This window comes from Magnolia sinica, chromosome 18 (assembly GCF_029962835.1).
Source record: "Magnolia sinica isolate HGM2019 chromosome 18, MsV1, whole genome shotgun sequence".
Taxonomy (NCBI): Eukaryota; Viridiplantae; Streptophyta; class Magnoliopsida; order Magnoliales; family Magnoliaceae; genus Magnolia; species Magnolia sinica.
Genome location: NC_080590.1, coordinates 13,420,096 through 13,433,807, shown reverse-complemented (window position 1 = coordinate 13,433,807; position 13,712 = coordinate 13,420,096). Strand labels below are relative to the sequence as shown.

The 13,712-nt window shown below is 40.7% G+C and overlaps 1 protein-coding gene across 1 annotated transcript; it reads right to left on the bottom strand.

Annotated features, from left to right (window-relative positions):
• Nucleotides 1-1,071: 1,071 nt before the first annotated feature.
• LOC131232587 (hsp70-Hsp90 organizing protein-like) lies at nt 1,072-8,975 on the bottom strand. Its single transcript, XM_058228925.1, has 7 exons — nt 7,939-8,975; nt 3,963-4,251; nt 2,841-2,926; nt 2,141-2,364; nt 1,976-2,042; nt 1,823-1,882; nt 1,072-1,479 (listed from the first exon to the last, which is right to left on the bottom strand). Exons 1-7 carry the CDS (start codon nt 8,821-8,823, stop codon nt 1,366-1,368), a joined length of 1,725 nt encoding a protein of 574 aa, XP_058084908.1. The 5' UTR covers nt 8,824-8,975; the 3' UTR covers nt 1,072-1,365.
• Nucleotides 8,976-13,712: the final 4,737 nt, after the last annotated feature.

Sequence of the window (13,712 nt, the reverse complement as noted above, 5' to 3'; positions counted from 1 at the left end):
AGGTATTGAAATTGCAAAAGCTTAGACTCATTTGAAGGACTCAATAGGCTTTCAAACAGGGTCAATTTCATATTGTTCTGACATCATATAGTACCAAAAGGTGGGCTGCAAAACAAGTGATAGAAATATTAAGGAAGAATTGAACTTTACTTAAATAGCTCAAAACTAGGAACTCTGCCCAAATAACTAAAAACTTACAGAAAAATCTCTCTATAGGAACAATGCTGAGTTTGGAGTTTCAACTAGAGTCTTGACATGGGATGCAGAATGGTCGCCCACTCTTGCCGCCACCATCACAGTCCTCTTAGGGTCTGTTTGGGCAGTGGGATTAGAAGGGATTAGGTGGGATGGGATTCACCTGATCCTGTGCCAATTCCACTCCATGTTTGGGAAGAATGGGAAAGCTTGGAATTACATTAAATGGAATTACATTGGGTCCCGTGCCAATTTCACTCAATGTTTAGCAAGTTGTGTAGGTCCCACCATGATGTGTGGGCTATATCCACACCGTCCACCCATTTATGGAGATTATTTTAAAGTATGGGCCAAAAAATCAGGTAAATCTAAAGCTCAAGTGGACCCCACCATAGAAAGCAACAGTGATTGAATACTTACTGTTGAAAACTTCTTTGGGGCCACATAAGTTTTAGATCTACCTCATTTTTAGGCCCATGCCATAAAATGAGGTTACAAAACAAATGAACGGTTTAGATATAACACGTATGTGTTATTCTCAATAATTTCAAATGATGGTGGGTATATTCATTCAATATACCACCGTATTATCAACAAAGCATGGCATTAATTTTATCCCATGGTATTAGGGGACAATCCCTGCCATGGGTAATAATTATGTTTTTTGAATCCCATCCCACCTAATCCCTTCTAATCCCACTGCCCAAACAGACCCTTAAGGTAAAACAAAAAATGACAACACACATGATTGGCTCAAAATATGGGCTGCAAGGTTTATGGACATGGGCTGCTGGACAATAAATGGAGAAAAATTTGACCCCTAATGCTAGCCGCATCAGTTTCCATTTGCATAGATTCAATAATCAGTGGTGAGAATTGAGAGATGTAATGTCTGTTTACATAGATTCAACAAATTGTATTCAAAACTGGTTTCAATCTCTTTTATCTGCAGTACCGTACAAAGCACCAGGAGCAACATCAGATCTGACTCGAAAGAGTCCATGAATGACATGCTATTCCCAAAGGAAGGAAGAGAAAAAAGCTAAATAGCCAATCAAAACCATAAAAATGAAACCAAGTTTATCAATCTATCCAAAAAATGAAACCGAGTTTACCAATCCAAGGCATGGGTGGAGAGCAGAAATGATTAAATACTTGGTTGTTCTTGCCTCATCTCATCTGGACAATCCCTGCACTGATCAGCTTTTGGATCTTGAGCATCACTTGTGGGTTCTTGAGATGATCCTGTGCAGATGTGGGGTTCTCCTGGAAGTCAACCAATACCTGTCGCACCACAACACCCATGGCAATTCAATCACCCACAGAAAGAGAACAAACCATGGATTGAGAACAGCTCACTTTCTCACATGCAAACGTGCATATAATATAATATCCTACACGTACATAAGACAGCTTTTCTATCAATATGCTATAATAATTTTTTGGAAGAATACTAAATTGCAATGATAATGTTTAACATATTCGAATGTTGCACTATTTCCTTTTTTTTATAATGAATGATAGAATGTTATAATATCGTTAAATGATACAGTAATATCATAGGTAACATGAAATAATGTCACATTGAGCACTGACCAATAAGATGCCCAAGATCCTAAAAGCATACCTGTCTCATGATGGGGTCAGATAGAATGTTCTGAATTTCTGGATCCTGCATTGCCTTTGCCTGCAAAGAAAGAAACACAAGTATAGATCCTTACCTTATAAAGCACTCCTAAGGCAAAGACAAAAATGACTAATATTGGTAAACCAAACTGACCTGTCTCTCTTGCAATTCATCTGGATTGATATCCCCTCGGTTTGCCTTATTGATCTGTTCAACGCATCTGAAAATCAATCCAGAAAATAGAATCAATATCCAAGTACAGTGAAGCATAGCATCGGACAGCTGCGTGCTCAATAGGAGCAGTTTTGGTTCCCATACCTTCGCACGCCATCTAACAACTCCTGGTTGTTTGGGTCGTGTTTTAGCCCATCCTGGTACGTCTCCAGTGCTTTGTCATATTCCTTCATAAAGAACTGGACGGTGCCTTTCCTTGTATATCCTTTCGAAAAGGTTGGATCTAGCTCAATGCATTTTTCAGCATCTTTCAAACCCTCCGGTAAGGCAGCCAGTTTGGTATAGCATGCTGCCCTGTTGCTGTACACCTGCAAAGCAACAAGGGATCATGCACTACACATGCAACTCTTAAAGAAAGAAAGAAAGGGAAAAAAAAAAGAGGTGAGGATCTGCACAGCTTTAAAATGGTTTCGATTCATTAGTCAATTCATAGAGACATGAAGAAGAAAATACACCATGTATAGCGCTATGAGACGAGAAAAGTCAATTGGATACTTTATTTCCATGCAGACAAGGGGCAGTCGGGTCATGCTCTGTAACCCAGGTGTTTAGTAGACTATTGATCAAAATACACAGTGGTTTGTCCACGTTATAGCCCTATCTGGGCTTCAAGAAGAGGCCAGTGTTATTGAAGTTTACCATGCAGGCAAATTTCAGCTATTTTCAAAACAGCAAATGCAAGCATGGGAGTTTGCCACTGATCATGTGCAAGATAGTTATATTGATTAATGCGTCATGTTTTGTATCATGTAAGCTAATGTGAAAATAGAAATAAGAATATTACCCTTGGATCTCGTGGGTTCCTTCTCAGGGCTTCTGTGTAATGTTTCACAGCCTCTGGATACTTCTGTTGCTTGAAAAATTCGTTGCCTGTACATCGGAAGTAAACTAGATGTGGGAATCTGAATATGTTGCCACAAGGCAAAACTAACAGGAACCTCTAGCTACTTGCCAGCAAAGAAAAAGCTGATAGAGATTATATGAATTATAACAACAACAAGAGACAGAAATATCTGGCGAAGAGTATAAAGTTTCAGCATAACTATAATTTGTGGAGGTCAATGACATGGCCAATACCCCTTGCAAGATAAGGGATAATGGGAATGCTCATTTACAAAAGCAGCAGCCAGATCCAGTAAATACAAAATACGTCTGTCGTCTTTTCTTTGGTAGGTAAAATAGGTCTATAGCTTTGATGAATAAAAGAATCATTTTTTACGGAAAACCACAAGAAAGGAAAAGTGCATCTCCGCTTGGTCAATGAGAAAAACAGTACAGAACCAGCAGCAGCCTGATGCAAGGGATGGAGAATTTTCCCAGAACAGTAGGCTGAAGTGAACACACAAAACCATCTAAAACCAGAGATCACACAGCACTGATATGACGGTTTCTTGCAACAAACATCATGAGCAACTTCAACCTTGTCATTGTTATGAAGCAACACTAAAGAAAACTAGGATTAACCGCAAATGACAGGTATACGACCACTGCACAGCATACCAACATAAAGATAGAAAGAAAACAATCATCAGATGATTTAACCACTACAATTGAGGGTATTTTTAAGAAGTTCATTCAAGCCAAATTTCAGTTGAGTAGTGGAGGCAAAGCTGCCTTAAAACTTTCAGTACAACACAGAAAGCAACAGCAACACGAGGAGGTCCATACATTTTCAACCTTTTCTACTCAAAATCAATATTCAGCTCAGTTACAGCTCAGTTAGTATGGGGGCAGAAATCAATTTCGCCCAAGCAAATTCTGAAGAAACCAAATTACACCAAGCCAATGTCAAATCAAAGCATTTCTCTCGTCAAAGCAGCATATGGCTCCTGACAAAAAGAATCCAGTGCAAAACCTATTAACTTAGTCACAAATTCAAAGCTTTCATAGGAGTAAAGAGCTGTACCTTTCTCACGCTCCTCATCTGCTATTTGTGGATCAAAATACTCCTGTTGCTCCAAATCCTTCTTTGCTTTCTCTGCATCAATAAGTTTTTTCAATGTGTCAGGATTGCGATGCTCAGTCAGGGCTTTCTGGAAAGCTTCAATCGCTGGCTCATAGTCCTTGGAGCATTTTGCAAGCTTCACCAAGGCAGTTCCCTTCCTAGTCAAGGCCCTTGCAACCATCTTATAATCTGAACGAAGCTCTCTGCCCCTCTCAACAGCTTTGTCACAATCCTTGATGCAATCGTCATACTAAACACAGAAATGATAGTTCCATAATCTCAGAAAAAATATATATATATACAGGAGAAACTTGAGAAATACCCAGTTCCTATATGAATATGTGACTGCTGATAGAATGTAAAATCTAAAACAGAGTGAACGAATGGGATAAAACCAACAAGAGTTGCACAAAATTAATTCAGATCAAGGAGAATATTATTCACTACCAAAAAAATAAAAATAAAAAAAAAAATGCATAAGATGAAGAAATTGAAAGAACTGGGAAAACTCTTCTAATGCCGACAATGCAATTATCAAATAAAATTGCAACCGGCAAACCAACTGCTAGGTTGTTGCAACAACAGGGCTCAAGCAGCTCATTAAGGTGTATCCATACCAAGGGGCAAGAGTACATGCTTTAAAAATATTCTACTCATTCAAATGAAGCTCCTAACAGATTCTCCTTTTCAAAGGCGTCACTGGTTACAGCAAATGATTTTTTCTTGAAAAACACCTTTGGCCAGCTGGACAAAGAAAATTAATTGGAAAAAAAAAAAAAAAAAACTTGCATTCACAAGCTCTCTCTTATACCTGCACCTGGAGATGCCTCATTAGCCTGGTAAACGATTTCCCTTCATGAATATAATTCTTCCACACATGGTTTTACCAGGGTAATTCTGGTACGGAGTACATTGAAGGGAGTGTGTCACACAACTTACATCCAATACTTGGTAAGGTGCACAATCATGTGGGTTGCTCCAGAATAGTGTATGTATATAGTTTTATATACAAATTGATGTTTTAATTTATATATGAAATGCTGAATGCTATAATTATAGATCCTCCACGAGTATATTATGTATGACTTGATATTTTAATACATATATGAAATTATGCATGTTGTTATTATAGATCCTGCATGCATAGTATTATAAATATGCATGCAATTGCATAAATCATTACATTCTGAAACCTTTTATTAGAAACAAAAAAAACAACATTCTGGATATAAATTTACATCACAACTTAATCAACATTAAGAGGATAGCATCATAATTTCAAATTGGTAAAAATACTAATCCAGATCACAGATGACTCGTAATCTGGATCACACAATTTGGAACACAAAATGTATAGCTGTTGGCAATTATGACACTCAAGACGCCAAAAGGCTACATTCAAGCATAGTGGCAGGCATGGTTCACAATCACAATGTTCACAAAGAGTTCAACCCTTGAGAGCAAGTAATCATGAAAATCAAATCAAATTTATAAGATGACCAACATCTGTCAAGCACCCATACAGTGAGTGAACAAGAAGCCCATCATGGAAAAAATCTAATAGCAACCCCCAGTCAGAGATGGCATGATAAAATATTGATGAAGCACCCTAAGGAAATCAAGGCAGAATTCTTATTATTAGCTACTATGAAGACATAACTGCTTAGCATAACATAGTGCGCAATCAAATACTTCCTTTGAGAAGGCTTTATTTTCTTTTTGAAGGGTATACTACCTTCAAGAAGTTATCTTTTACTTTCACAAAAATCACCATACTGCCTCCAATTTAGGCATCCCATTTAGCCATATGGCCAAGAATGACTCAGCAGGCACTTTGGCTAAAGGAGGTGTGATCCATTCGCTATATAGGACTATGGCCCAACATAGGGCCAGCATGTGAGGATTTTGGGCTGTTTGTTGCAAAATTTGGTGCCTAAATGTTAGAGATAAAAATTTTCAATTGTGGAAGATGGGGGAGCTGATGTGGAAGATATGATTGAAGATTTTGGGGATATTTAGTGGACTTGTTTTTGTTATCTTAGGCAAAACTTTGTTGGTAAGATTTTTATTATTTTAAATAAATTATGGTTACAGATTCTTACAGATTGTCTTTTGGACGGGAGGGTATTGGAGGTAGGCATTCCACATTTTCTAAGTTGTGAGTTTTCTTGAGTAGTATAAGAGAAGAAGTTTGATATCAATAAAGTTATCTCCCTATCTACTTAAATATTCTTGTGGGTGTACTCTTGTCCATTTCTTTGTGATTCAGGTATCGATATCTCATTAACTCGATAACTGAGTTGCATCATTTTGGTATCAAAGTAGGTGATTGTTGAAGAATTTTCGACTCTACATCATCTCTTAATGGCTTTGAAGGTGGTGGCAATGGCAAAGGAAGAGTTTGCGCAAGTAACCCGATTGAGCCACACGCTCATAAAGTAGATCAACTCACACATATGGTAGATAATCTCACTATTACTAATCAAATGGGAGAACTCCAGCATGAAGGGAATCCAGATACTGAAGTTGAAGTTGGAGCAAATGGACACATATGGGAAGGTCCCCACTAAGATTTGAACCAACAACAAGCGGCCCCGGCTTGTGAAGACATCAATGGTCAAATCCTTCGATTGTCGAAACGTGACAGGGAGCCGAAATTATGGTAGAAATTCCAGAATTCCATGGTTGTTTGCATGTTAACTACGTCATCGATTTGCTTATCAAAGTGGAAAAGGTGTTCAAGTATAAGGAAATTGCAAACAATTGGAAGGTTGAATTAGTAACAATGAAGTTTAACATCACGCATTAGCATGATGGGACGATCTCCAAGCCAAACAAACCGTCAAAGTGAGAAGAAGGCAGATTCTTGAGAAAAGATGAAAAATAAGTTAACCATGAAGTTCCTACACACAATTCATTTTTATGACAATCCATGTCAAGTAAATGAATACACCAAGGAGTTTTTCTACATTGACATCACGGCAAAGTTTAATGAGTATGAAGACGTCTGAATCTATGTCAAATAAATGAATACACCAAGGAGTTTTCTACATTGACATCACGGCAGAGTTTCATGAGTATGAAAACCAAAAGATTTCAATATATCTTAATGGTCTTAAACCAAACATCAGAAATGAATTGACTTTTAAACATATATTTAAGATGTCTGATGCATACACACTTGCATTAGAAGTTGATGAGACAACTAATTTGGGACTTACGAGAGATTCGGTGCCCCATGATACCATGTTCTCACGTAAGGCAATCACAAGCCTTCCATAGGTCAAGGGACAATAGGCCAATGTCCATCAATGAAGCCAAATCCCAGCCCAGAGAAGGTGGTTATGGATGAGGGGCTAGTGTGCCCAAAATGCGGTTCCCTAGTGATGACAACAAAGCCCTAACTTCAATTATATGCCTTGCAAGTTGAAGCTAGAAACGATGATAATGTCAAACTGGGGGGCTCGTCTCTTCTTACAGATGGGGCTAGATCTTCTTTTTCTTCTTCTTCTTTTATGAAGACAGGGCGTTCCCACCCCCTTTTAAGGCAATACTAATTCCTGCGGATGCATGCAATCACCTGCAAACCACGTGCATCGGGTAAAGCACAAGGAGGGGAATTGAACTTTCGTCAATGGGGAGCACACCCGTGATGCTGGCCATTAGCCCAAACCCTGGGTGGGTCATATGGGGCTAGATCTGCCCCACTTTGATCATTACGCATTATCGTATTGAATTATTGCAATACATTTAGATTGATTTTATCCAAAAACAACCTAAATTTGCATACTTGTTAAGAAAATCAGTATCCTAAATTTGCATACTTTTTACGAAAATCAATATCCTAAAAGTTGTCGTGTTTTCCAATTTATATATCCATACAATTAAAGAATCAAATTTCTATCTTTCAAAAAAAAAAAGTAGAAGAAGAGCCCACCTTTCCCATCTCCATATAAACTGCTGCCCTGTTCGTTAGAAACGATATATCCTCATCATCAAGTTCCATTGCCCTTGTATAATGCTGAATTGCTGTCTCAAAATCCTTCTTTTTGTAGGCTGCATTACCCACCTCCTTCTCCTTCTGAGCATCTGCCTTCCTCTCCCTCTCCTCTTTCTTCTCATCCATAACACCAGTGGGCTCTGGCTCGACCTCCCTCGCTACCTCCGACTCCACCTGGTTCTTCACTTCCGGCTCCGGCATCGGCACCTCCCTCTCCATCTCGTCCTGTGTTCCCGTCCTCAGTTCCACATTCAACAAAGCCCCAAGCACCGCCAGCATTCGCGGGTCCTTCAAATACAAATTGAGATTGTTCGGGTTCCGCTGCACGTCCTGCATCATCTTCAAGAAATCAGGCTGCTGCAGATATCCCCGCGTCGCCGGGTTCGCTGTCAGCTTCGTCCACACATCCGGGCCCTGGAAAATGTTTCCGAAAGGCGACGACTGAGGCCCGCGAGATCGTGCGGCAGCGGCGGCGGCGGCCTGCGCATCGGCCAATCCCGATTTCAGCGCCTCGTTGTTGGGGTCGATCTCGAGGCCCTTCTTGTAAGAGGCGATTGCATCGTCGAGGCTGCCGAGGCCGACGTGCGCCGCGCCGAGACGGCTGTAGCCTTTGGCCCAGTCGGGCTTGAGATCGACGGTCTTTTGGGCGTCGGCAAGGGCATCAGAGTATTGCTGGAGAGAAGCGTACGCGGCGGAGCGGTTGGAGTAGAGGACGTGATTGGTGGGGGCCAGATCGATGGCTTCCGTGAAGAATCGGACGGCTTCGGAGAAGCGGCCGGCGGAGAAGGCAGCGTTACCCTTGGATTTAGCCTCGTCGGCCATGGCAAATATCCTCTTGGATTTCTCAGATAGAAACCGTCGGAGACTTTTGCAATGGAATCGAAAATGGCATTGTAGGAAGGGGGCTTTAACAAAGACAGTCCTGTTCCTAACGTGATTCTGGAAAGTTCGGAGCGAGTCGTCTCGAGGGTTGAAAGCAGGAGAACGACGCGCCGTCGCACGTACGGAGTTAGTGGAGTTGCACGTACGGCAAATGGGAGGCCGGGGTTCGGGGATTGTCGGGCTGTTGGGCTTGGACCGGAATCGTTCCCAGCGCCTATTTTGCGTAGCGAGTAAGCGCTTCGGGCCCACCGTGTTGTATATGTGAAATCCTCTCCAACCATCCGTGATGATGTTCAACGTGCAGCCCATTAAAAACTCAGATGGGACGCATTATGGCCCACCTGAGTTATACGTCATGTTGTTCTTTATCTTGTCAACGTCCTGCTGAGTCACGCAGGCTCCATGGTGGGCCTAGGTCTAAGCTCAAGGAGAGTTTTGGATCTGGATGATGCTTGGCCCTACGCAACAGTCGTTGTGGATGATTCTGACCCCTTTCGCTGGCAAGAGAATGAATCTGACGCTTGTTCAAGGCATGCTTCACACACTGCCTAAGAGCGGGCCCATTGTTTTGCGGCTGTTGATTAAAGGGCCCCTTGCGCTGAAAAATAGTCAAATCCTCATTTAGGTAGCAACACAGGAAACAATGGCGATTTAAAGCCAGCAATAGGTATTTGTGTTGGGACACATGATATTTGTATTTCATCAGAACCGTTCATAAGGTGCAATTCACTGTGATCAAGGGAATGTACAAAAACTAGACTAATCCAAAGCTCGAGCGAGCAACAATGCATGTATTAGAAGTTTTAGGTGGAATTTACATTGTTCCAGATAGTGTCTGAGTTTTACATCAGAGCTAATCTTTTGTATGCATGGTGACCACAAGGCTATGTTTGCATGCCGTGAATGCCATTCCAAATAATGTTAAAACAAAAACGATTTTCCTTTGATGTGACAATTTTTGTTATTTAGGGCTTGTTTGGCCGGACCGATCCCACGGTATTAGGTGGGATGGGATTCAAAAAACATCATTATTACACATGGCAGGGACTGTTCCCTGTTACCATGGGATGAGCTTAATTCCCTTTTTTGTTTGTAACACGGTGGTACATTGAAAGGATATACCCACCATCATTTGAAACTATTGACAACAACACACGTGTTATATCTAAACCATTAATTTGTTTTGGAACCTCATTTTATGGCATGTAACTAAAAATGAGGCAGATCCAAAACTTATGTGGCCCCAAAGAATTTTTCAACGGTAAGTATTCAATCCCCATTGCTTTCTATGGTGGGGTCCACTTGAGCTTTAGATCTACCTGATTTTTTGGCCTATGCTCTAAAATGATCTCGAAAAATGGGTGGACGGTGTGGATATAGCCCACACATCATGGTGGGACCTCCACAGCTTGCTAACATTGAGTGATATTAGCATGAGACCCAAAACGATTCTATCCAGCCTACTTCCAAGCTTTTCCACTCTTACAAAGCATGGAGTGGAATTGGCACAGGACCATATGCAATTCCATCCCACCTAAGCCCATCTAATCCAGCCGGCCAAACAGGCCCTTAATGACTTACGCAACCTGGTGGGCTCCACAAAGCTTGAGCGCGTAAAGAAAGTGTTGTGTATGGTTTCCGTCCGTTTAGCTGGGTTGGGTTCTTTGGTTATTAGTTAATACTTGAGCTAGGTTTATTCTAGGTTTGATCTGACTTTTATCTGCCCGGGCCTGGTTCACCCGTGTCCTAGCAAAGGGGTTCGAATCCTTACCTCAATGGTAGACTCTTAGGAGTTTAAACACGAGGTCTTGGGTTCATTACCCATAGGTGGTGGAATCCCACTATGGCGTGCGTGGGTGGGTGTGGGTGTGTCGGGTGCGTGGGTAAAAAAAAAAAAAACCGTCCTAGCAAAGGGAAGAGATGCAATGCCACATGCCTGTGTCATGATGTGTCTTGTAAACGAGGGTGCGTGTACCATGATCTCAACTATAATAGGTTAGCTTCCATCCATGATTGCCAACAAAAGATTTTGTTAATTGAATTATCCAGATTGTTAGAAAAAGAAAATGCCCCTCACCAAGCTAAGATGATGAGTTATGACTTGAACTCGAGTGATTTTGCTAAGCACAAAACCACCCATCCCATCCAATAAATGAACATTTCTCGTGTTGTGCAATGCTGCTGCTGAATTTAGTTTCTCACCCATTCACTAATGGCTCTGATGAATGAACTTTTTGTTCCTGTTTATGCATTGCATGTGCCACAGCTCTTATAGGAGCATGCATTGGCTTGGTGCTTAAGATATCTGCCATATTGATGGGAGCAATCCCTGTGCATTCGAATGCATGGGAATTACCATGCTCTTGTCGTATTACACTTACCAATCATCGAAGAGATCCAAACCATTCAATCATTGAAGGGGAAAACCCACTAGTTGCACTTTAATTGGTTTGGTTCAAAGGATAAAAGGCAGGGTAGTGAGTTAAAGGACCCCTCGTGCGTGAGAGGATGGACACGTGTGTGATTCAGGTGGACAACACACACGTTAGACATCCAGGCGAATCATTGAATAGCGCACAATGTAAATATGCCATATACCAAAAATTACACAATACACTCACAAGTGAACCACAAAATTATACTAACTTGGGACCTTTTTGTTGGAAGACATGGTTGAATTTGACCGCGGGACTTTTCTTCCCGCCATCCATTTTCTTACCCAGACAATAGATACAGAAATTTATAAAGAAAGGATGAAGAATCTTCACATGATTTTTATGGTCCTTAGAAAACATATCTAATGGACGTGGGGAGAGAAAAGAGATTCAAGAGGGTATATTAACATGATTATGAATGTACAAGGGAGTGGTAAGAAATGTAAGAACCTCTATTAAAGAGATGAGTTACTTCTTGATTACTATAAGCTTGTATTGTAAGTTGTCATTGAGCCTATACATTTTCGCATTGATTATGAACGAGTTAACAAAGTATTTGCACGAAGAGATCCCGCAATATATGTTGCTTACAGATAATTTGATTTTCATTGACAAGATGATAAAAAGGAAAGCACAAAGTTAGATTTATAAAAAAGGGCCTTAGAATTTAAGGGAATTAAAATTACTCTCTCTCTCTCTCTCTCTATATATATATATATAGAGAGAGAGAGAGAGAGAGTACAATTTTAAAAAAGATTGGAGTGAGAGTGAGGAGTTAATAATGATTAATGGTCAAACTTTTTTCCAAAACTGCCACTTTGAATACCTTGGGTACATAATTTATAAGATTGAAAAAAAAATGATAAGAATATTACCCATAAAATTCAAGCAAGGAGTAAAGAATGAAGATGTGCCTTTAAAATTTTATATAATTGTTATTTATCACTCAAGCTAAATGGAAATTTATCTGTTAGCTTTAAGACCAAGCATGCTTTATGTGGTAGAATGTTAGGCAGCTATAAGATGGATGAAAGCACAATGAAGATGTCTAGATAGATGAGTGGCATGACAAAGAAGGATATAATAAAAAAATTGAATGCATTAGAGGGACTTTAGAGTCACTAATTGATAACAAGATAAATGAAAAGTAGACTTAATAGTTCGGTGATGCGCAATGGACATAAAGAAGTGTGTCGGTTAAAGTGAGTGAGTTGATATAAATTGAAAGTTCTAAAAGAAGGTTGAGTAGTAAGAAAATGTTTGATAACTACTGGTATAAATGAAGTTATGATCTTTGAAGGAGTGAAATGGTAAAAAAAAAAAAAGATTCACATAACCTATCCCAAATAGTTGGGACAACGGCTTAAACGGCGATGATGTTCACCATGTGTCCTATCAGGTGAATGTCCCATATCATTGACGAGTGCCATCTGTTCGTGTCTTTAAGCGTGCGGCCCGTCATGCGACGTGCCCTCACTTAAGTCACAACCCAAGTAAATATTACACCAACTCCATGACAAAGGTTCATTGACCAGACGATATTGTGTCAAGGCTGGTTTTGGTTAGTGCCCGCTCAATGGAGCAGTCCATGATGAATGGTTTAGCAAATGGCCATGTTAACCATTTATTCTTTTTAGTTTATGAAACTGTTTCAATTGGGCTTGTGGCCTGTGGGGGGGAGATGGGATTTCATCCAGGCCCTTGGATTATACATGTGCAGTGGACCAGTGGTTGCATATTGGGCTGGTCCAGGTCTAAGTAGCCACCCAGATGATGATAGGGCATGGCCCTGTCCGAGCCGTTTGAAATTGGAATTGGGTTGAGCTTGGCTGTCCATGGGAAATTCGGTCTAATTCTAGTTCTGATGCTGACCTGTTTGGATTGCACTGTGAAAATGCCCCTTATAAGGCTGGGCACTACTGTTCATGGTCGTGAAATAGTGCACGAGAAAGATGAAAGTGTAGGAAACACTGTTGGATGGTGTACATTCAATGTGAAAGTGGTGGCCCACTCATGGGTGGGTTTTGGGCGACGGAGAGTTCACCTCATCGCACCCGGAACTGATTGCCTGGTGGTGTGTTGACGTCACCAAGTTCAGTAGGCCCCACCATGATGTAACGTGTTATATCCACACTGTCCATCCATTTTAGGAGATCATTTTGGGGGGCGTTTGGCGCATGGTATTAGATGGGATTTGGTGGGATGGAATTGCATTTGGTCACGTGCCAATTCCTCTCACTGTTTGGGAAGAGTGGAATAGCTTGGAATTAGATTAGAGGGAACTGCATTGGGTCCGTTCCAATTCCACTCAATGTTAGCAAGTTGTGTAGGTCCCACCATGATGTATGGGCTATATCCACACCGTCCATCCATTTTTTAAGATCATTTTAGAGT